A 26446-nucleotide genomic window follows, 5' to 3' on the forward strand; every position below is an offset into this window, starting at 1 on the left:
CCTCTGAAGTACTACAATTGTCACAAAGCTATTTGGACAATAGAACATTCAGTGTGATAGCAACACACAAAACTACTCAGACTGGAAGTACCACATGTGGCACCACACAGTGGTCTATCCTCAGCCCTCTATTCTCACTCTTTATTAATAGCCTTCCCTGGGATCTACGGCAAAAAACAATAGCAAAAAAATGATGGTATTGTGTAGATTAGGTGAAATAAAATCCCATTTTTACTGAACAAAGACCTGGTGGATGTTTTTAAGGTTATTTGGAATCTAGCCATAAATACACAGAAAGCCATAGTGATGCTATTTGATGCAGATCAAAAACTACAAAATACTGACCAACTAGGTAAAGCCAACCATATGGAGTACTCCCTTCCTGCCACCTAACTAAAGAGGTATCTACCTTAGATCAGAACCTCTCCTTTCATGACCATTTTGAAGTTCAAGTTAACAAAGTAGTCACCCAAATAAAAATGTCTTATAAAATATCTCACCGACTATCTACTGAGGCCAAGCAGGAAGCTGCAGCTATTAACAGCTGTTAGCATGTTTTGTTCAGGAATGGAATACTTTCTCCTTATAATTACCCTTCCCTCAGACAAAATATCACTCTCATTTAAACAGCTGAAAACAAAATAAATGTTCAGATTGATTAATCTTTCTAACCACAAAGAATACCACTATACAATGATAAAAACAAGTGACTGATTTCCTGTAACACCAGGGTTATACTATTGTCAACCTTACACAACAAGTATTGCACCCCACACACACTGTTGAAGAAACTTCAGTTTACATGCAATCTTACATGCTCAGCGGAAACAACAGCATCTAGCTTTATAGCCTACTAATTATTCCAAGCAGATTCAAAAGGCATTCTCCAAAATTAAGAACCTGGAGATTTTTATTATTGATTTTATTTATTATTTATTGACATTTGGTGACCAGGAAACTCCATCTGGGTCAGAAACCCATTTTCAGCAGAGGCCTGGGGACAAAAGCTCCAGCAGTGATCACAATTGACAATAACAGTATACATACTACATCAAGATAGCACTAAGCATATAATGTCAGAAATTAGAAATAGCACTGGATAGATGCATGTGGTATAATAGAAGGGTTAAAATGTACAACTTAATTTAAATATTAAACAAAAATGTTAATGTTAATTTTACTTTCAAAAAGTTATACACCATCTAGTTAGACTACATGTAAGTGTTTTAGGGACACTGGCTAATGGCATCTTGTTTACCATTTATATGCCATAAGCTTTGTATTTTACCAAATTATTTTGCCTTTTGGTGCTGATTTTATAATAGAATGGGAGAGGTGACTTTCATTGAGCTCTTTTAAAATACTGTCCACATTTCTAATTTTTATTCCATTATTATAGTTTGTATCACACATTGCTTTAGCAAGCAACACTTACCTAATGCCTGGGTACAATACATTCCTGTACTTTAACATCTAATCAGTTTGTGCATTATCTGCTTTATAACAGCTGTTCAAAAATCATTTCTGCTGTTGTTTGCTGGAGCATAGCTGTACCTAATATTTTGTATGTTTTCTTTTTCAACTTATAGTTCACTGTACTAGTGCAATACTGATATAAGTGTCTGCTTCTGTTTGAATTGCAACTTGTATAATATTTTCATATGTAATCTGTTCTTTATAATTCTTCTTGCCTTAGTGGTCTGGTTACTGACTGAAACCTGTCTTCAGACCATTTCATGTAACATGTTATGAAGACATAAATAAGCAAACATACAAACAAATAAATACACAAATGAATAAGTAGATAACTACACTGGTGCACGTGGCCAGGATTTTGAACAGTAAGTGCTTGAGCGGATCAAAACGTTTGTGTAGGGCTCACATATTGCAGCAGTCGCTTTAAACCAGAGGAAGAAGTATGGATACGGGACAAGTCAGGAGAGATAATGTAAAGGGAAGAAAGATAGCAGGAAGATAAAGTGAGAGAACAGCATGGATAGTAATAAGATTAGGGAAGACATGACAGCGTGCAATGACAGTAGGCTGGTTAATATAAATTACTCAGGTATATGCTGAACATTTATGTGCGTGCATAGGCATTGCTGGCATGAAACAAATGTAGGCAGTAATGGATATTTTTCAGGAGCACGTGCACTTCTTAGTTAGAGGTGTATATTCATGACAGGGACAGCAAAGTAGGGGGTGTGGTTTCAACAGATGAGGATGACATAATCAAACTTGTCGCACTATATAGGGCCAAACCTTACCTCACTCAAAGCACCAGACTAGCCACAGCCAGATCCCACCTCCTATCTACTGTCCTCTACTGTTCTCAAATTTTCACTACCCTGCATGTCTGATTTACATCTACTTGATTCCTGCTATAACAACATAGCAAAATGTGCTGCTAATATACCCAACATGCCCCCTCATTGCCTTGCCCCTCAAAAATTACACTGGCTTGAATTTCCCAATCTGTTATCACTCAATCAGCTCACTACTGCCCACTCCATTATCCACAAACCTGAAAACTGCCCTGCACTCTCCAACCTAGTGCAACTAAATAGCAACCCCAGAACTCTTAGATCATGTGATAAATTTATACTCAAGGTTACTAAGTCCCATAATTACGTAGTTGACTCTCTCTTCCTAGAAAGTAGCCAAACACTGGAACCTAATACCCCAAAATATCCTAAAAAACACAGATAGTCATGGCTTTAAACAACTCCTAAAGGAATACCTTACTAAACAATAGCTATGATCCTGTCATACTCCTGGCTAGTTTCTCATGCCATTAATTAAATGCTTCTTTTGTGCTATCTTCTCCTTGTCTTACATCTACCAAATGAAAATAGCACAATGGTTTATTTTAGTTGTGCATCTAATGAGTTTCATATTACTGTCTGTAGTAATGGCTTAGGAAATGCAAGGTTTTCTGTTTACATTCCTTTTTGTCAATTGTGATTGTAGGCAACTTGTTTTTATATTCTTTGTAAAATCTTTATAAAATTTTTTTAATCCTTTTTGAACTATTTTTATGGAGCTTTTCTCCTCGGGTCTCAGCTGAAAATGGGCTACTTGCCCAGCTGGACACTACCCGGTTAACAAATGTAAAATAAATAAATAAATAAATAAATACATAATAAATAAATACATTGGTAGGCAAGGATGGTGAAGAAGGCAATGAAGAAATAAAAGATAAGGATTCTGGACTTGAATGAAAGAGGAAGATTCAGCCCTTTCTAGGGTTAAACATCAGCAGATGCAAAACAAAAATGATTCCATGCTCAAGTCAAATAACAAGGAGAGAAATATCTGGTTCTGGCAAGATTGCAAACTCATAGCAGTAGAATGGGAGATGGCAATGTCCATTGAGTGGGCAGGCATAAAATATCAGAAATTGCACTGGAAATGAGACTAAAGAAGAATGTAAATATTCTTAGAGGACCGTTTGTGTCTTTAGAAATGCATGTGTTGTGAGTAGGGTAGAAGTAAAACATTCACTAGGAAGTAGGGAATATGCCACTGTGAGGGTCTTCATTACTGAGTAACTGCTGTAATCACCAAAATAAGTCCAGAAGAGAAGAGGCTGCATGGGTTTTTGCTTGTTGTAAGATTACTAAGTATTAGAAATGCTTAACGTTGCTCATGCTGACATGATGTCTAATTAAACCATAAAGAAAGCAAAATGCCAAATGCCCATTTTCTATGTAGTATCACAAATCATTGTATATAAAGTGTCACTATAACCACAGTAACAAACTGAGATTATTTCAAAAATTGTTTCCTAAGCGCATACAGTCTAACAGACTAAGCAGAAGCAATCATATTTATTTAATGCTGGTGCACTTTTACATAAATAAATATTTACTTATGATTTATGTCTAGTTGGCATGCTTGTTTTAGCTGTAAAAAAAATCAACAGTTCTTTAAGGGAACAAGCTATCATTCTGTTTTGCAGTTCATTTTTTCTTTCATATGAGAAGTGTTTGCGTTTAATTTAATATGAGTATCTGAAAGCAATAGAAGCCATGTCAGAAAATGCGTGTGCCATTTAAAAGAAAGGATGATCGTAGGTACTCTAATCAGATAGCGTATGATTGCAGCAGATAATGATGCTTATGCTATAAACATCACTTCAGTTTCTTTACATTAATGTGTGTGTACAGTGCATTGTTTGTCCTTAATTCTTGTATAACACTGGCTCTCTATAAAAGTAGCCTCATCTTCTATTAAGCTTGGAGACAAATTGATATTTAATAAGCATTTTAGTATAACGTATGCTCATTTATTGCTTTTTCTCTTGAACATTATAATAGAGAGTGATCTACCTTCATAGTCTGTTTTCTTTTCGGAATTTGCAATTTAAACCCTCATATAACCTCATTATAAATAAGTATTCTGTTACTGATGAAAAAATCAGCTTGGAGAGCATATCACCTAAGATAACATTAAGGTCTCTTAAGTTTTATTTATTTATGTTCAGCTGTTTTTTTTTCATGGGTCTGTTCCAGATTCATTTTTATTTAAGTAGGATACAGAATATATTATCATATTTGTTAATTAAACACTGCACTTGTGTTATGTTATCAGATGCCACATAACTTTTAAGAGTTCAAAGAGTGGTTCTCAAATAGATGAATGTACCTCTTCAAAGAGGAATCAAAGAGGCAGTGTCATCTGGGAAGACACATATTAACAGATTTTAAATAAATGTTTTAAACTATCCTCAGAAATGCTTCTTCTCTTCTGATATTTTGTAATGTTTACTTATCTTGTCTGCTCCTCAAGTATTAATTTTATGAAGCAGATACAAAATGTATATGGGTGCATTACCAGGTTTATTTTCTTTCAGTCTGAGGTCATTGAAGTTTATACTTTTGAAAGAGTAGATGATTTTGTTTATTTTGTTTATTGTGACTCTAGTGCTATAATTTGTAAAGACATAACAAAGCCCACAAAGCAATGAAAGGCTTTGGAAATAATTCAAGGTTGTAGCAGTGAATTAACTGATGAGCATAAAATATTTTTGACGAAAATAAGACAACCTAATGACATCATTTACTTTATGAAAATATGCAATACTTAACAGTGAAGGAAAAACACTAGAAAACTCCATGGTATCTGGAGTTCAAATTAGTGTTTTCTTTCCTTTAAACTATTGTGTGACAGATTAATATAGCAATAACCCACGCCTGGGTGTGGGTAATGTGGGATTTACCCACACCCAGAAGTGGGTTATTGCTATTATACTATGACATTATTTAAGAAAAGAAATAATTACTTTTCTTAAATAATGGCACTGTATAATGCCTCTTTGCTGCCCTTCTGCAGCTGTCTGGTATCCGCGGCAGTTCTGATGTACTGCGCATGCCCACGCAGTACATCAGAGCTGTGGCCAAAAGCAACGGAGAAAGCAAGATCTCCGTTGTTTTTTACTGTTTCGCTATGTTAAATGGGTTTAACATAGCAAGACAGCTTTAAAATAAGCAAAGGAGATGTCCGTTGTTTATTTTAAAGCTGTCTCGCTATGTTAAACCCATTTAACATAGCGAACAGTAAAGCAACGAGATCTTGCTCCATTGCTTTTTAAACCTGTCTTGCTATGTTAAATGGGTTTAACATAGCGAGACAGCTTTAAAATAAGTAACAGAGATCTCTGTTGCTTATTTTAAAGCTGTCTCGCTATGTTAAACCCATTTAACATAGCGAAACAGGTTTTCAAAAAAAGCAATGGAGAAAGCATGATCTCCGTTGCTTTTTACACACTGTGTCTCTATGTTAAAGGAGTTTAACATAGCGAGACAGCTTTAAAAAAAGCAACGGAGATCTCCGTTGCTTTTTTTAAACCTGTGTCGCTATGTTAAACTCTTTTAACATAGCGAGATAGTGTTTTAAAAGCGACCGGACCTTTTTCCATTAGTATAAGTCGATTTACAATGTGCATGCTGGTCTATCAGCGTGCACGTTTTGGAATATTAATGGGGGGTCATGGTATAATGAGCTTGTTTCATTGAACTCTAAAATGGCACTAGCACTTGAATATTGCCTTACCTGTCTTTGGTTTTATCAGAGCGTTCTACGTCATCAATATCCATTCGAATTTTGTATTTGACATAAGAAGGGACATCAGTTGCCTGAGGATCAATGTTCTGAAACACAATTCCACCCCAAAATGAGTTTTGTTGGATCAGCTGAAGTGACTTGTTTACCAGAGTCCATTCGTTAGGAGCCGGTTCAAATTTGTCCAGGGTCAGACACTGTGGATAAAAAAATCCAAAATAAGTATTTTATAATTAGAAAGAGAAAAGTACAGAAAGAAAATCTGCTAATAAAAAATGAGACTCAGAAAAAATACAGGAAAAAAATAACTAACAAAACTGTAATACTTTTACTTAAGTTTTTAGGTATGCACAGTAATTCCATATAATATTTGATTCAGGTTTTATTCAAAATGGTATTTTGGAGTATTTTCTTAGCACAACCTTGCATTAGAGTTTAGCAAGTGTGTGTGTGTGTGTGTGTGTGTGTGTGTGTGTGTGTGTGTGTGTGTGTGTGTGTGTGTGTGTTTGTGTGTGTGCACCTTTTCTGTGGGTGATTTAGCACCTGTGTGCATATGTGAAGGTTTGTATATGTGTATCATTGCAGAACACTGTACAGCTGGACAATGATGTCTTCACTGGTACACGTGTACGTGCGCGTGTGTGTGTGTGTGTGTGTGTGTGTGTGTGTGTGTGTGTGTGTGTGTGTGTGTGTGTGTGTGTGTGTGTGTGTCTATGTATGTATGGATTTTTTGCTTGTAGCACTGTGCATATGAGCACATTTAGGTCATCATATAGTACATCTGAACTATTGTCCATAAGTCATAAACCATTCAGCCACAAGCTATGCATTGAATAGGTGTACTCCCTGAATTTATTGTCAGAACTAGCTCCAAGTTGTCACAACCTTAGAGGTAAATTATGAATATTTTGCCAGATGTCCATTTGGTCTGTTGGCCAGTAACAGGAAGGGTTCATTAAATTTGACATTAATCAGCTGTATAAATACTGTTTGTGCATAGTGCTAGGGTTGACTCACTTTTGACCATAGTGTTCTTCGAGCATGGCACTGTTTCCTTATCCAAGGAAAATCATTACTGACAGATATGTTTCCTATCATATTGTTACCATCATATACTTATATGAAAAACATCATTAACCAATTACCACATATGGTAGAGTATTTACATGTAACCAATTTAACCTCCAAAGGTTACAAAGAAATGTCTTCTACTGTACCCACTTTCCAGTCTATTAACAATGCATGTCTTTATTTACTACTAGGCAGCTGTATACAAGTACAACATTTCTGATAACCTTGCAGATGTTATAGCAGACATTTGCAAATCATGGAAAGAAACTTAAGTACTACTGAATATCCCCTAGCATTTTATTTTTGCTAACTCCTTGTACCCTGTTTCACTACCATTATCTTTCCTTACGTAATGCCCTTCAATATTCTTCTAGCCATGGTAAGAACTGTCCCATGAGCTAATGAACAGCATGCACAGAGACAGGCAATGAGGAATTTTTGGATCAGGTCACAAGTAGTTCATCTAATTCTGGTAGTTCAGAGTATCAATCTACTCCTGTCTTTTCAGTCTATAACAAAATGTTTCTCCTGCAAAGGATGGGTTACCTCTTTCATTGCCATATCATGTTCTTTAGCTATTCAGAGCATCAATCTACTCCTGTCTTTTCAGTCTATAACAAAATGTTTCTCCTGCAAAGGATGGGTTACCTCTTTCATTGCCATATCATGTTCTTTAGCTATTCAGAGCATCAATCTACTCCTGTCTTTTCAGTCTATAACAAAATGTTTCTCCTGCAAAGGATGGGTTACCTCTTTCATTGCCATATCATGTTCTTTAGCTATCCCTAATGTACGAATCTGGTCACTTTGAAATACAAACTGCAATTTAAACAGTAACAATCGGAATTTGGAAGGTAGTGTTACAAATTCTAAGATGTTTTGCAGATGGCAAAGCCCCCACACTCTCCCCCACTTGGAGGTAGCACCCTAACATCCTTGGTACTTATTTATATCAATACATTTTTTTTTATGGTTGCCATTACATTGTCCTACAGCACCTTACCCCAATCCCAGTGTCAAGTAACCACCAAAAATGCACTTATCATTTTCATCTGTCTCATCCATAACTTTTGGGTGTTGGTTTATTTCATATCAGAAATTTTGTTTTATATTTTTAATCAACAATATTAAAATGAGGCAATGAATGATAATACATCTGCCTCAGATCTACAGCCAAGGGTGCAAGTGACATTGTGTAAAAGTTGCTAATTAGTCCTTGACTGGCAAGTCTTCCATGAGAAATCATACTGCCGACAGATTTTTAAGTCATGGACAGATCAACAACTCTTTCCTGCTGCCAATCTCACACTCTTACATCTAGTCAAACACTTTGACCAAACACTGTTAAAGGGCATGAAAGTAGTTGTAGAAGAGTAAGTGATGGTGCCTGCAAGCACTGACTGTCATTTCAGCAGTTGTGATCACAACTATGGGCACGTAAATCATTGCATACACTGCTTACAATAAATGGTCAGTACTTCTTGTAGAGTGCCAACAATGCATTTAATAGCTTATGCTTGAGGCTGCTGCCCCTTTGCCCCACCATGTCTACAGCTTTGGCTGCATCCATTCATAATAATTCCTCATATTCCTTATCATTAAGAAGTATTTCTTGCAACTGAAAATTCAAATCGTGAACTTTTTATGTTGCCCATTATCTTAGTCTGTCTAACTGGACTAGCCATCACATTGATGTCTTTATTTGCACAAGGTATAAATCCCTACGTCACAAGATGGGTTGATCTCTGTCTGACAGAACCCACACTGTGAAAGTAGCAGACTCCAAATATGACTTCAGACCAGTGACACGTGGAGTACCACAAGGTTCAGTCCTGAGTCCTCTCCTTTTTGGTATCTACTTTTCTGAAGTACAGGCTAACACAGAAGGTCTTTGGCTAATGAAGTTCACAGATGACTTCAAACTAGGAGCCATAATCAAAACTCCTAATGATGTGGACATCCTACTGAAGGGCATCACTGAGACAGATGCCTGGTGTCAAAGCCATGGCCTCAAGCTCAATGCCAAAAAGTGCATTGGCATCCCCTTTGGTAAAAACTTTGTACCCATGAGCTACCACATAGGTGGTAGTCTACTTAACATCGAAAGTGTGATAAGAGACCTTGGGACACAGGTGGACAGTAGTCTTTCCTTTGATAATCACATCGCCACAGTGGTCAGGAAATCCTTCTACGTGGCACATCTTATCACAAAAGGTTTCTCACCAGGAAAAAAAAAGTCATTGTTCCTTTCTACTCGTCACTCATTAAACCCATTATAGAGTACAATGCCCCTTTTGGTATGTACCTCACAAGGCATCCATAACAACTGGAAAGGCTGCAGAAATACCTCACAAAGAGGATTACTGGCCTCAAACAGATGCCCTATGCAGATCATCTCAAAAAACTCCAGCTTTACTCCGTCGCATATCGCCTACTCACAGATGATCTCTGTCTAACATACAAAGCTATGTCAAACCCAGAGCTGTTGGACATGCTCCACTTAAAGAAATCCCAGTCCCTCCAGGCTACACGCTCTAGGGACCTAAACCTTGTCACCACAATAAACAGAACATGCTGGAGGGATAGATTCCTGTCCCAGAGACTTCCCATACTCTGGAACAAACTACCTATCTATATCAAACAAAGCTCCTCATTAGCACTCTTCAAGAAAAATCTTGATGATTGGATGGGAAATAAGAAATTCACCCTGGGGATCACCTCTGTGGCTCTGCTCGACAGTGGCACAGGGAAATTATTTTCTTGGGTGGCGAAAGCCAGTGTACCTTTTCGGCTAGGCTTATATAGGCCCTGGTGCCAATAGCCTAGCACCTACCTATGAACCTATGAACAAGCTGCAAGCAGTATATCTACCAAATAAATAAAATATTCTACAATATTTTGAGTGTGTCCTCAACTCTGCTACATCATTTTATTTACATAACATCACAAGAAAACTCAGCAAACCATCTTTCTGCTGCAAAATTCATTTCTTAGGTATCCAGATTTTGCTATCTACATTTTCTCCATAAGCAAGGAAGATAAGCAAATTATCTTTCATGCTGAGTTGAAATGAAAATGTTTTCTCTTTCTTTAAATACTTTCATGCCCTGCTATTCCTCTATCTGTTTTTGAAGACAGTTTTATAAAAACTGTAGACATCATTTTTTTGCCTATGTCTAAAATCCTTTCATTAAGTCCTGATAATTCAACCCTACTGCAGGGACTTTTTCCTTTTTTGGCAACTTCAAAGACATTTTTATTTGAATAGCTGAATTCTTATTAATCTCTACAACCTGACCCTGTGCAAAAATACTGGATTACCTTAATTATTCAATGCACTTTTGTCTAGTTCCCATGAGATTCCTCTGTATGTTTTTGTCCTTATATAAAGCATTCATTAAGAGAATTTGAAATGCAAGGCATCGTAAGCATGCATTTCTCCAATTTGAGTACAAGACTTAAGCCCATCCATTAAACATGAACTAGTTCCTTATTTACAACATCACTTACCCGACAATGCAACAACCAGTTAATACATCTACAAGATACTTACTTCAACCAAACATCATTACTGTATAACTCCAAATGCAAACAATGGTTAATGTGTAAACTGAAATGATACTTAAACTGACATGATGTTTGGCATACCTGATCCCCCCATAACACGGAACTCTTCACCACTATGCAACCTTGTCAAAAAATATACAAAAAGACATAAAAGCCAGACCATGTTTTATCATGAAAACTTTCATAAAAATAGCTCCCCATAAAATTGTAAAAGAAATTAATTTGCTGACTGAAAGCAAACTGCTACACACAATAAAGCCTACTGCCTATTCCAGCTCTTCTTTAATCATTTTTGTAACCTCCCAAATCCCTCCAGTAATCCTTCACAAAAATGATCCTCTTCTCAATATGCCACCAAATATATTCCATTTGTTCCACTTCAAAAGTATCCTAATCAAAGACTTCACCCCAGTCCTAGAACAAAAGAAACTTTATTCTCTACCTGCTACTATCAACCATGAGCCATGGTTTATTTTTCACTGTAGCAAATTCAAACTATAATCTCTGCCTCACTAAAACACTATTCCGACAATCTCAAAAACTGTCATAGCCAAACCTATCCTTGAAGGAAAGAACCTTACTAACCCTTCCATTCCTCTCTCATTTCCACTTTACCTACTTTGAAAATCTTTGTAAAATTATATTCCACCATCTCTCAGAATATATCAACAAATACCACCTACTACCATATAGACAGTATGGCCTCTGGTCTGACCATAGCACTACCACTGCCCTCTAGTTCCCTAGAGGTGACATTTTAATGGCAGTGGACAAAAGCACGCTATCTGGAGTAATCTTCACTGGCCTCAAAAGAGCCCTTGATTTAGTGAACCACTCTAACTGACTGAAATGGACATCAGTCCTGATTCCAGCCAATGGTGCAATAGCTATCTTTCTAACCACCATTTTACTGATAATTTTAATTTCTCTACCTCTAACACATATTGTCTACTTAATGGTGTTCCTTAAGTCTCTATTCTTGCCCTACAGTTGTTGCTAATCTACATTAACAAACTTCACCTGTACAACCCTTACCTCCTCATCTTATTATACACCAAAGGTATCCTAGTTCTTAGGTTAAACCACTCCCTCATCTCATTACATCTTCAACTTCAGTCAGATTTACAGTATCATATCCGATGGTATGAGAATAAGAATCTGATTATCATCACCTCAAAATAAAATATCTGTGCTCCTTGAAACCATATGGAAACTTAGCAAACCCTCTGATTCACTCTCTATTTATGACCACAAGTGCAAACAGTAAGAACAGGATCCCACTTTCAAATATCTTAAACTCTAATTAGAGTCCTGACTTAACTTCAGTGGTTACCTAAATCACACTCATTGATATAAACTATTCTCTTCTGGTCATACAAATTATCTCTCTGTCACTGAGCCATGTCACAATTAGGAAAGGCATCCTTTTCCTCAGCTCAAATATGGTGCCCAATTTTGTATGCAGCCTTAGTGCAAATGCCTCAACAATTAAGGCATAGCTGTCAAAACCTGTAGATTGATCACACACTCACTGAGGTATAAATACTGTTGCAAAAGTTTTGATAAAGCAAACTGGCTACCAGTGAGACACATGACCACCCTGCTCCTTGGCTCTCCATTATTCAGACTACTTCTTGAGCAATCTTCCTCCACTATCTTCTTAACTTATACATCAATCAATCACATACAACCTCAGAAACCAGAAACACTGAAGTCCTGTACTATAAATCAGAGGCATAGCTGGTTCAACTAGCATCTGGTGCCAGTCCCACGAAGTTGAACCCTCCAGTTCTTCAAGTGAAGAGAAAAAAAAAGACTTCTCTATATAAAACTCTTTCCATGTCCACCACCCTACAGCTCTTCAAAGGAAGAGCCAAAAAATGTCTGCTCCTTCTACTGGCACACTAATCATGTGGTCAGTTACACACACACCCTCCTGCGCTAGTAGCCAATCTCATTCAGTTAATACGCCCTGCCCCAGCCCTCCTCCTTTCTCATATTTTAGTTAATAATACATATCTTTTTTTTCATTTTAAATTGCATCAAACTGCTTACTACAAATATAGTAAGCAGTTCCTATAGCTTATACTCCACATCCACTGTTGGACTTACAGCACTTAGGTTTTAGTTAAAAATACTAAAAGTAAAGATTTTTTTTTTTTACAGTTAAACTGTAGCAAATTGCTTGCTGCAATTATTAATACATCCAGATACATATTTTATAGCAATTCATGGCCGCACAGATAGTTGCTGGCTCATTCCTAAGCACCTTACTTTACTGCGCATTAAACTTGAGTTTATTCTTAAGCAATTTATGTTGCTGCCTAACAAACAAGGAAGTAAAAGAAGGTAGCATGCATATTGTCCTACACAATATATAAAAAATAATGTATAGAACTTAAGACAATTTAGAACAGTTAAACAGAAATATAAATATGGACATATATATATATACCCCAAGGAATTGTGTCATGGTCTTGATCGCACTTGTTGTATAATTGTAAGAATCCCTCCAATCATATGCTGCCATTCCCGAAGGATGGATCTCCTTTGGTCCATTGTATAGAAAATTAGAAAGATCTGTTGAACTCCACCCAGTACCACTCAACTGGTTATCTACAGCTGCTGCCATCAGAGGATTCTTTAACATGTTCTGTTATAAAACAAAGCAAAATAGTTAGAAACATGCATTTACACACTCCCTGTCTCACATATGCATGCGCACGCACACACACACACACACACACACACACACACACACACACACACACACACACACACACACTAACTTACACATGTATATATCTATATCTCTATCTCTCTCTCTCTCTCTCTATATATATATATATATATATATATATACACACACACACACACATACACACATAATACACACATGCATATTACACACATTTTTGCTCACTGTGCATTGAAATGCACAGTAATCCATCACCATTTAGAATACAGTAATAATTAAGCTTTATGCACATGTTTTCCCTCAATACTTGCACAATATTTTGATTGTCATTAATTTTGTTTAATAGTAATAATAATAATAATATACCAAGATAAGATTGGACAGTGGATAAGCAGGGTTACAATACAAAGGCAAGACAGGAAATAACCAGGAACACCAATATCAGAAAATTTATAGCATCTAGTTCAACAGGAAAACAATGTATTTTAAAAAAAATTTATAAAAGTGGATACTATTTTTTTTAATTTCTTAGTTGGTAGCTAAATATACATTATATATGTGTGTGTGTCTGTGTATCTCTCTCTCTCTCTCTAGACAAACACGCACAGACACACACACACACACACACACACACACACACACACACACACACACACACACACACACACACACACACATATATATATATAAATATATGGGTCTACTTTGAAACATCTAAAACCCATAACATCTAATTTCATAACACTGAGACCAGAACATCTAAAACCCAAAACATCTAAATCCCATAACATTGAATTTCATAACATCTAACACTACAAATCACAAGAAAATAACATCCCCTCCACAAATAAGGACACCAAACTATCAAACACACTTTTTACTACATTTCTGCAGGGGAGCAAGCCCCCCCTGCACTCCCCACCCTCCCCGTAAATTAAATATACCAACTCCAAGATCGCACTACAGTGGAAAAAAGTTTATTTCCTAACCCCACTGTATCAAGCCCCCCTGTAGAAACATAGTAAAAAGTGTGTTTGGTAGTTTGGTGTTGTTATATGTGGAGGGGATGTTATTTTCTTGTGTTTTGTAGTGTTAGATGTTATGAAATTCAATGCTATGGGTTTTAGATGTTTTGGGTTTTAGATGTTCTGGTCTCAGTGTTATAAATTTAGATGTTATGAGTTTTAGATGTTTTGAAGGGGACCTGTATATATATATATATATATATATATATATATATATATATATATATATATATATATATATTTATACTCATTTATGTACACGTATATGTGTGCGTGTGTTATTCTAGGAATGTTTTTCTAACTTGTCATTTTTCTTCAGTATGATTCAGATGCTCTACATTAAAAATGTGTATGTAGTTTATGACAAATTTGCAGGCCATTAATCTATAGCTTACATTTTAGGTGCCCATTTATAATCATTAAAGATTATAAATGAGTACTAAAAAATGTTTGCTTTGACATCTTAAATATTTTATACAAGTTTTTATTGGTACAGTGAGCAAGGGAGAATATATCAAATTCTGTTGTCAAAAGCAAAGCTCTCAAATGTCTCAAATTGCCTAGGTGCACCAAATTTCTGATCAAAATATAGCCCCATCCCCATTCGCCTGATTTATATAGTTAAACTCCCGTATTTTTCAAAGTCTGAGGTAAAGAGACCTCTGCTTTTAGCTGCTGACAATTCAACCAATCAGAGAACCTCTTTACCACACCTAATTAGCATGTTACTGGCTGGCCTCCTGTTCTGCGAATCTGTGACTGACTCATAGCTGGCCTTAGGCATAGGCCAACTAGGCGGCCGCCTAGGGCGCCGCTGTTGCAGGGTCGCTTTTCCAGTTTTTATTTAATGTAGGTAGACCAGGATGGGGGCACCCGGTGGTGTGGTGAGGGGTGCTGTAGAGCCCTTTTGCCTAGGGCACCAGTTGACCTAAGGCCGCTCCTGGACTGACTATTAGGATAGTTCCATTCTATGCTTTGCATGAACTGGTTAATTTAAGCAGCAGACCTGAGAAGCTTGTTGTCTTCTATTACGTCCTCTTAGACTGCATGTTAACCATTGCAGGAACACTGCATGATAATGTGCAGTGAAGGACATTTGTCTAGTGTAAAAGGAAAAGAGTGGGTCCATTTCAGATGGGCTACTGCCAAGTGACAATTCAGTTCATACCACTGAATTATGTGAACTTTGGAGGCAATGGTAGGATTGTTTGAGAAAAATAAATTAGCTACTCTTACTTGTTTATTTATTTGTTTATTTATTTAATTATCTGTGTTTGTTGACCATGATAGTCTGACTGAAAAAGTAATTGCCTTTTCCATAGAGGCCTACAGAGAAATTCTACAAACAATGAAAATAAAAACACCTACACAAATGTTCTAACAAACAGAGTTCTAAGGAAAGTACTACAATAAAAATACACAGCATACAATAATGTAATACACCAATTAATTGTCTCATTTGTAGAATTATAAAGAAACATGATGTTAAAATATAGAGATCGTTGTCAGCATTATAAGTTTATCCAACATTCATATAGTGCAAATTTATGTTACAGAACCAAAAAATAGGAGGTAGAACGAGGCAACAGGTGTAAATAGTAGTAAAGTGGGAAGAGGTAATAAGGAGAAATGGGAAGGAAAATCTGAAATTTTGGGAAGTTGGAGGCAAAAGGTAGAAAGCTGTGAAGAAATTGAGAAGACAGTGAAGACCTTTGCAAGTAACTTGTGATTTGTGCTTAGGGTGTCTATAAGTGAAGTGTACATTAGACGTGGTAGTGGCTTGGAGGTTTTGCATTATCTTGGTGAGCTTTTCTTAAAGATAATCTCAGGTTAAGAAAGCATGATAGAATGCAAAATATTACTAGTTGAAAGGGAAATTTTTGATAGTAGAAATGATCTGTCAGACATTAAGCACATACAGTAATCTTGAAGGGGTGTGATTCTGTTCAGTTGCTTTTGGTAAAATTTTCAAGATGGCATTATTCTAATGTGGTGGGGGTCAAATTTACGACTATGGTATACTATGCTAAAACACATTTTTCAGCAACCTGCTTCACAAAAGAGCTGTAGTGTTTTGACATTATTCAGAAAGTGGATGAGAAACTGGAAACTCGGTTGTTCCAGTAAACAAAATTAATTTAACATTTTTTGAAATTAAGAAAAAGGAAGATTTCTCTAGCCAGTCCTGGATCCCACAGAGTCAAAAGTCTGTTTGCCTTGACAAAATAGACTAGAGGTGAGTCTGTTGATTAAGGGCTAAACAGTCTAGTGAGGGAAAACTAGGACATATTCCTGACAAATGTCTAAAGAGAAAAAGTCCGAGTTATGTAATATAATCTAACAAAAATCATTTCTGCAGCAATATACTTTCATTTAAAAGGATAGATCGGGTGTATTATTGAAATAACTGAGTAACTAGAGGTCAATACAAATATATTTAGCATAGAAAGTAAAACATGGTACTCTCTGTTATTAGTGGCATTGAAGATTGCCAGAAAAATGAAATCAACCAGCTCTCTAGTAATTATTTTATTTTGTTCATATTAACTGAAGGCTATAAGACCAGTCTCATTTCTGAGTCTGGAGATAAGGAAAGAAGTTTATAAGCTGCTAAGTGAGACATGAGTTGCTTCTGAAAGAATCTTTTGGGAAATGTATTTTAGCAAAACTAAAAGCCTATAGGCATATAATTTAACAGCTCAATAGAAGCTCCATCATTGTGGACAGTAATTATTATGCCCAATTACCTTATTTTTTGGAAAGGTGGGGTACAGCTGCTGAGGAGTTAATGTAAATGGACACTGGAAAACAGATGGCTTCTGGCAAAAGGACAGAGTAATCAAATGGAAGGATGTCTATTACAGAAAATTAACATTTTGGTTTTGTTATTAATTTTCATACCAGGGAAGAAGGTGGTGCTGAGAAATAAAACCTGTAAGCCTCGCTCCAATAGTCTAGATATTGTTAGCCATGGCAGCAGTAGTCTAGGTAGGCACGACATTTACTGGTTATTGTATTATGGGGTATAAAATGTAGTGTGGCTAAGCTGATGGGATCTTTATCTATGATATATGGGTATGCTTGCTTTATTTTGCTTTGTGAGAAAGTATTTTACTTACTTACAACTTTTTCTATGGTAATTGATAGCTCAGAGTTTTACAGAGACAGAATTTCCCTGATATGATCCTGATGGGCCTTAAGGAATTTAATATTATCTATAATTCATGATAATGTACTATACACATTGCCTTTACATTAAACATATGATACTGTACATGAGACACCAATGTCATAGTTGCAGGTTGTATGCATGCCTTTCATGTTAATTTCCTTTGCTGCCTTTGCAACAATTATTTTACTGATTGCAGTGATCCTTAATGTATGGGAGTGAATAGGAAGTGCTGAAATGACTTTTTCCTTTAATTACTTATGCATTTTTCCCTGGATCAGATTATAGGATGCATGTTTGCAAACATTGCTTCCTAAGAGCATGTTGTGATGTGTTGTGGGTCCATTGCTTCTTATTAGACTTACAGCCAGAAAACTGTAGATAAACTCAACTAGATCACCTAGAATTGCTGAAACTCTAACACTGTCCTGATTATGTTGATTTTCCTCACATATCCCAGGTAAAAATTGTAATCACATATCCATTCATTCAGACTGGTTTGAAATGTTGCCAGGAAAGTATTCTATTTTGCTATATAAGAGGAATCTTTACCAGAAACTGAGCTTTACTAAGATAGGCAGCTGTCTCAGCAGCTGGTGTTGTTAATGTAGTGATATAGGATTAAGTCTCTAAGGCTGGAGATTGTTTTATCATTTCTATTTAGATAAAGGAGTTGAAAGAATACTACATCATTTATAGCATGGAAAGCTAGACAGAAATCATATCTCAGGAGACTGAGAAGAAACTTAGCACTTTCAGTCTCTCAAAGTAGCTAAGGGTACTTAGGTATGAAATATTTATAGCTGAGTAAATGTTGAGGTCTCTTGAGTTGAATTAAGTGCTTATTGAGATACATGACAAAAGAGGTATTGTATTCAGTGACAGGTCTAATAAAAGAAAAAAAAAGTGGGACTATAACGTCTATGGTCCTTGAAGAAATATCACAGCATTTATACAAGGTAGAAGGACTTTCTAACCACAACAGAGACACAGTAGTCAAATGAGAGCAGTATATCAACAGCAGTACCCAAGTTCTGATAAAAGGGTTACAATTATATTAAATGTTATCGAAATGGTATGTTGCTGATGCTAGATTTGCCAAAGTAAGCTGTTCTATATTTCTTTACTTTATCTTCTTCTATAGTTAGGTTGATTTCAATATTTCAATATTTTAAGCCTTCAGAAAGCCTGCCTCCTATAAGGGAAGAATCATAAACACAGTTATCTACCACTCTTCCAATTGTTTCTAAAAAAAACTATTAACCTCTTTGCATCCCTTGTTCTAGTGGCAATACATTCCAATGTCAACCAACTCAACAATGAAAAGATCATTTTTACAAATTTAGTATTAAAACATGGAATCTTCACAAACCCATTGTTGTTTCTTGTGCCAGTCTTCCTAAGTTCGCAGTCTATCATTATATACACATCTGTACATCAGGAATAAATCTCTCCTTATCAGCCTATGATTAAAAGGACATCTTACTAATCTTGTCATATAATTCAGCTGTGTTTTCTGTGCAATCTGCTTTGTATAACACTTCTGTACACTTTCTATCCATTTAACTTGAATCATGTTGTAAGAGCAAAACATAGAACAATAGTCTATGTTTTGTATGAGGCCTAGCCACTGACTTATAGAGAAGAATTAAGAAAGACATATCCTACTTATAACTGAGTGAATAATGTATTCTGTTATGAATAGCAACTCATAACAACAGCTCTTCAGAAAAGTGTCAGAGAAGCCACCCTTTATTCAGACCCTACAGCTTCTGCCTTCCAACCATTTCCCACCCAAATAATAAGACAAAAGTCAAAATTAACCCCTTTCATTATAGTCAGTATTTGATTGTGAGGAACTGAATCAAATGCTTTTGTAAGGTCCCAATAAGCCACATCAACTGATAATCTTTTATCAATGGCTTCCTAGATCATTTGGTAAAAGTTAAGTAGATTGGTTATACATGATCTACCTTCTGTAAGACCACATTGATTATTATCTAGCCAAAAATATCACTATCTACAATGTTATTACACAAAATATGTCAATATTATTTACCAAATGTACAGGTAAGGCTAACTGATATAAAATTATCAAAGGATGTAAGAGTGCCCCCCCCCCACCCTTATGCATCAGCACAACAATACCTTCTTTCCAAGATGGTGGAACAAATACCTCAGAATTAGGTTTAATACATTTTATTGCATTTTATTGCTTTTAATAAAACAATTTCATTGATCATAAAAACAGCACCTTGACCACTGGGAAGACTCAGATCAAAATAGGTATTATTAGTACTTCTAAAACCAGCAAATTTATCTGCAAAAGAGTTAGTAGTCAATTAGGATCTGACAATCTCTCTCTCTTTTGATCTATTAAAATGTCAGATTAATTTTATACATATAATTTCTTAAATTTTGAAATGAAGCTTTATTTTAGCAACTGAATGAGCCACTAGACTTTTTTCATATTTGAATCTACTGTCGTGTAAAGAGGTTCTTGGACCTCTGCCTTGCCATACAATATCAGCCTTTATTTACCAGATTTGTCCACCTTTTAAAGATATCCTAATGATTCTTCTTTTTTTTTGCTTTTTTTTAACTTGTATGACCATCAATGGCATTTCCCAACAGTCATCTACCCACCATCCAGACATATTTATACACTAGATTACTTAAAGATTTATAAAAAATGTCCCAAGACTCTAAAAGAGATTTATGTATTAAAGAATTTTCCCAGTACCAAAATTTTAACTCGGTTTTAATTACCACATAGTCAGCTTTATAGAAATGTCTGTCTCTGAACCTTTCAGTCTCGTTAACCTGATCTTCCGAGAAAGGTGCAAATTATAAGAACCTGATCAGAACCATTTAATTCAGGCAATAAATCACAGTCTTCTAGGTCAATAAGATTCTTCACCCAAACTATATCCAATACGTTTGCTTTTCTAGTAGCTTTGTTTACCAGTTGATAATATCCACAATTTTTACTAAATTCCACTAAGTGGCCCAAATGACATTTGTTATTTTCAGTTGATAATCCCTGTCGACATCTGGAACATTTCAATCACCAACTATTGCTTCATAATCACTTAATGTAAATTTCGAAAGATCTTGAGAAATTCTTTGTTTCTTCTGTCCTTTGCAATGGGGCTCTGTAAAACAGGGCAACTTTCCATTGATGTCTGTTTATTTTTATACTTATTCCTAGAATCTCATTTGTGAAATCCTTAGAAGTAGGCAGTGCAGCAAGCTACCCTAAATATAGAGACACCTCCACAATACTTAGACTTCCTGTATGCATGGTATCCCAGAAAACCAAGCAAAAGCACTGATTGGTTAGCTTCAGAAAACAATATTTCTGTGGTAAAAACAACATAACATCCTCCATCCTTAACCTTTTCTTCAAGCCCTATTTTTTCTTATTTATGGCTTTTTGCACTGATCAAAACATAGTAACCTGTTGCGATCTATATTAGTCACTTCCCGTAATTAGGGCTTCCTAAAAAAAGTTTTCCTAATTTTCATGTCCTTTCCTCTAGAAATCTATTACCCTGATGACTCAGGTGTAACCTATCATGACTAAACAGATGTTTCCTAAATAACATAACATCCCACAAATTGATATAGCTTACAGAATATTCCAAAGGTGATCCTCTTACAAGGTTAGTAAATTCCCAAACTATAGCCAGTAAAACGTCTCTATGTTGAGGAGCTGGAACAGCATCACAAAAATATGTCAAAACCCTAAATTATCACCTAAGATCAATAGTTTTTTAACTTCTCCCTCAAAGTTGTCTAGATTTGGCATACCAACACCATTTGTTCCATGTAGTAAAATCACAGTGTCATATTTAACCATTTTAAAAAATAATATTTGTAATGAATGCCTTGTCTCTCCTATGTAAGCACCACTTAGAGAGGAAATTGTAACACTTTTCCTGCTTAATCTGTGCAAAATATTCTAAATAACTTTCAAAACATAATGATCTATAACCAGAACACGTTCACATCTTTTAACGTTGTCATTCCTTTTATTACTTTTCAATGACAGAACTTCTAAGTTGGAAGGCTCTTAATTTATTGCAACACAACAGCTATAACTTTTAGAAGGTAAACAGACACCCAGGGTTCATATTCTTTTCCTTCTGTCCAAATCATGACAAGGACTCACTAACTTCACGGTACAAATTTTACTTAAGTTTCTCTTCCTATCCTGCTTTTAAAACATTTCTCTGCACGGAGATAAACACTTATTCTGATCCATAACTCTAAGCTGCTCCCCTTTAGGATGCGAGTCCTTATTCATTATTATAAACTCATCATTATTGATTTACAAATATTAATCTCAGTTTCTGTCTTGACAGCAGCACCTGAGTATTGTTTCATATCCTCAATGTCATCTTGAATATTAATATTAACATCAACGGAGGACTTCATATTTTCTGTTTGCACCACTCTAATTGTTTTACAACATTAACCACTGGAAAAGCATGCTCCTCCCTTCTTGTCCTGAGAAGCTTGCATACCATTGCCCACTTGTTTAATTCCCTATCACCATCAAACTATCTGCATTTAATACATAGGGAGATTAATATATCACTTTGCATTGTTTACACCATACACACACACACACATATATATATATATATATATATATATGTGTATACACATATATATATATATATATATATATATATATATATATTTATATAGATATATATATATATATATATATATAGATAGATGTATATGTATCACATTTTCTACAGAATAATAAGTAACTCCATTCAGGTAAATCAATTAAAATGTATACATTTTGTCCATAATTAATTAGAAAAACAACGCAATGATAATACATTTCTCTCACATGCAAAGATACAACTACAGATCAATTGACTGAGTTTTTAGAAACTCAAAATTCATATGGTTGAGACCATATGATCTGGTTTTTGAAAACCTGAAGCTTTTGAATGGAGATCATGGTACAGTGTGGATTGGGAAATTTAACCTTTTCTTCACTGTAGTGTGATCTCAGAGTTGGTATATATAATTTGCAGGGGGTGTGGGGGATGCAAAAACATAAAAAAGATAGATTTTTTTTGTGTGTTTTTTTTTTTTTTATGTTTGAGCTTTTGGAAACTCGATCATATGGTCTCAACCATATGAATTTCGAGTTTCTGAAAACCCCATCATCTGACATAGACCTAGATATAGGTATAGCTAAAGATATAGATATAGATATAGATATAAATATAGATATAGACATAGATTAGTCATAGATATAGATACAGAAATCAAAGCAGCTATAGATATAGATATCAATATATATATAAATATGAATATAGATATAGATATATAGGGTTGTTTGTGTCTTTTGGCTTTTCCCGGTTAGGGGTCGCCACAGCGGAACTCCGGTCCGCTAATGATTGGCAGTTGATTTTTATGTACCAGCTTGCCAGGCCTGATGCACAACCTTCAACGAAGGTACGCCCATTCATGCATGTCTCCACGCAGAAGACACTCTGGCTGAGAATCGAACTGGACAGTGTCTTACTGTGAGGCAACAACGCTACTGCAGCACCACCACATATAGGTAAATGTGTCAGAGTTTCAAAACAGCATATGTGAGGACTGTTGAACAGATATGTGTCTGACATAAAAAGATGCAAAAGGGAAGCTAATGGTGGAATTTAGAAGTCCATAAAGTTATCAAAAGAAAGAAGCAATGTAAGAAAAAGAAGTGGTAAATAGAAAAGATGGGGCTAGCTAAGAAGGAATATTAATTAGTTAACAAAGGTTCTAAGGCAGCATTTGCAAGAGCAGTACATAATGCATCAGAGGCTTGTACCTGGTTCTGGAAAGTGACTCTGCAGATGGCACTAGAAAACTCTATCAGGTTACAAGGCAAAGAAAGAAACATAAAGAAGATAGTCATCAGACACTTTTCATAAGAGATACCAGCAACAACCACTTCATCAATCTACAGGACATCAAACACAGATGGAAGGAGTACCTCCAGCAGTTTCTGAATGAAGAAAACCCCACTGAAGTTATATCTGCCCTGGACACAATCTACAATGAGAGAAGGGGGGAGGTCCACCCTAGAGGAAGTAAGAAATGTATGAAGGAAAATGGAGTCAGGGAAAGCAGCAGGTTCAGCCAAGGTCACAGCAGATATGATGGAGATGTAAGATGTGTAAGTTTTTGAGATATAGGTCCTGAGGGTAGGCATAGCAGTATGGATAGAAACGCATATCTCAGTTGGCTGGAGAATAGACATTCTAATGCCAGTGTACTAGAACAATTAGGACATTCACAGCAGTGGACAGTATAGAGGTATCAAACTCATGTCGCACTGCATGAAGGTTCTGTAGTCAGTGACTGATAAATGAGCACTCAGAGTAGTCAAAAGTAAGATGAGAGATGAGCAGTTCAGATTCAGATCAGGATGCAGTCCAGCCAAACCAATATTTGCAGTGAGACAGATATTTGAGAAGAAATTTGAGAAGAAACTAGAGATAAGGAAATAATGCAAATGTGCATTCCTTCATGTAGAGAAAGCATATGACAAGGTCTCATGCAGATGTGTTCCCAGTGGGAGTGGGAGTGGTTATGGATCATGGTTTAGCTCTTAGCCCACTGCTGTCCATACTAGTCACACACTACATTAACAAACAGGTCAGAGGAGACAGATCAACAAAGGTGCTGTATGTAGGCAATGTGGCATTACAGGCAAACTCTGAAGAAGGACTTCAGGAAATGACAGGGAAATTAAATGAAATGTAATGCCAAAGCCCACATTGAATGAAACTGAGTACAGATAAGATAGTTGTAATGGCAGCAAATTGAGAAAATCACAAGAAGGTGAGAATTGAAATTGAAGAGATAATAGTTGAACAGGATAACAGCTTCATGTATCTTGAACGAGAGCTTGAGGAGTAGGGAAGTCTGAATGTATTTAAGAGATAAAGATATAGGCACACACACACAGACACACACACACACACACACACACACACACACACACACACACACACACACACACACACACACAAGGCAGCAATAAATACAGAGACACAAGACTGAAAAGATTACAATATTGTACATCTTTGTTTGGCCTAAAATTTCCTGGAAAAGTAAAATGATTTTAGGCAAGCAGTGCCTGACAGGCCAAGGGATACAGCTGCAGACAGTGCACCACAATACGCTGGATGACATGGTTAGTCTGTGCATATGAATGGAACAGTGCATGTAGTTCAACAAGTGACTGCAGGAGCCATGGAAGGTGAACTGGCACACCTTTGGTGACATGTTGTATGCTCAAGAAATATAGAAGGACTGCAGGACAACATGTAGACCATGCCATGAAGATACAACCACAAGTGACAAAATATTGGCATAAACATGGGCAACATGCACACAATGCTTGTCATGCAATGATACATGTATGTCAGCCTTCACTGCATGAGAGTATGCTCCTTTGTAGTTGCATGCCTATGGTATGCCAAGTATAATCAACAATGGCTGGTAGCTTCAAAGGTTCAGTGCATGCATAATGATGGGCAAACTGACCTGTGTACCAGGTGTAGATGGTAGGGCTATGGCAATAGACATATGAATATCAGTGGGCTAACACATAGGTATGCTGTGGTGACACCAACAAGCAGGCCAGGGATCAGTACCCTAACACAGCTGACACTCTTATTAACAAGGGCGACCATTGCTCTACATCAATAGTCAGCTCTATCCTGGTTAGATCAGACAACAAACTAATCAGCTTGGAAATTCATATCCCTCCCACCCCCACAGCAAAGGTAACCACCATGAAAAACTTTTCCAAAGCTAACTTCGGGATCCTAAAAACTGAGGTGGCTATCTTCACGGCACCCATGGAAATGGAGAATAGCTGCATGACCATAGAATCATACATCAATGCACTGTACGAACACGTACACAAATGCATGGATCTCGCCATACCCAATAGAAGCAAGACACTCTCCTCCAAAAAAAGGAAGCCAATCTGGTGGTCCCCTGCCCTAAACAAACTCTACAACAGAAGGAGGAAACTGATGCGGAATAAGATGAAGTCCCAAGACTGAAAAAACTCCCTTATCTGCCTCAACAAAAAGTTTAGATCCCTCATCAAATCCTCTAAAGCTAGGTATGACAAAAGAATTACAGCAGATAGTAAAGATAACCACAAGGCCTTCTATAGTTATGTAAAGAATCTCCACGGCAATACCCAGATTTACTCTGAGCTACTGCACAATGGTACCTCCTTTACTGAGACAACAGATATTGCTAGTATAGAGGCCGACAGATTCAGTGCCAACCTTACCCCTCCCCCCCACCAAAGGACCAATCACAATATCAGTAGATTGCCAGGTGCCCAGTATTACTGCTGCACAGGTTAAAACAGCACTGTCCAAGGCCAAGAATACAGCTTCTATGAGACCTGCCAATATCCCTGGTTGTGTTCTTCATGAACTACAGAGTGAACTGGCACCTCACCTGTGTGCCCTGTTCAATCACAGCCTCACCTCAGGCTTTGTCCCTGCTGAATGGCACACTGCTACAGTCATCCCTCTCCACAAAGGAGGAGCAACTACAGACCCTGGGAAGTATTGCCCCATTAGTCTGATATGCAAAGCTATGGAACGCATCATTATGGACCTAATACACAAGGATATAGGGAATCTCCAAACTCTGGATCCCACACAGTTTGGTTTTGTGAAGGGTAGATCATGCCTGCTCAGCTTGGTCGACTTCTTTGAGTCAGTCACCAGAGCTATGGATGAAGGCAAGGTGGTTCATACAGCCTACCTTGATCTTGCCAAGGCTTTAGATACC

The 26446-nt window shown here is 36.5% G+C and overlaps 1 protein-coding gene across 1 annotated transcript in view; it reads right to left on the reverse strand.

Annotated features, from left to right (window-relative positions):
- Window positions 1–26446, reverse strand: part of LOC122792759 (phospholipid-transporting ATPase ABCA1-like) — a 2266772-nt gene that overhangs the window by 1760684 nt on the left and 479642 nt on the right. The window contains exons 10-11 of the mRNA XM_044060333.1: window positions 13157–13354; window positions 6055–6260 (exon numbers count right to left, since the gene is read on the reverse strand). Coding sequence (XP_043916268.1) covers window positions 6055–6260; window positions 13157–13354 — 404 coding nt within the window. The remainder of the gene's footprint in view (window positions 1–6054; window positions 6261–13156; window positions 13355–26446) is intronic.

Source organism: Protopterus annectens, chromosome 2.part0 (genome assembly GCF_019279795.1).
Source record: "Protopterus annectens isolate FY-2018-M chromosome 2.part0, PAN1.0, whole genome shotgun sequence".
NCBI classification, from domain to species: Eukaryota; Metazoa; Chordata; order Ceratodontiformes; family Protopteridae; genus Protopterus; species Protopterus annectens.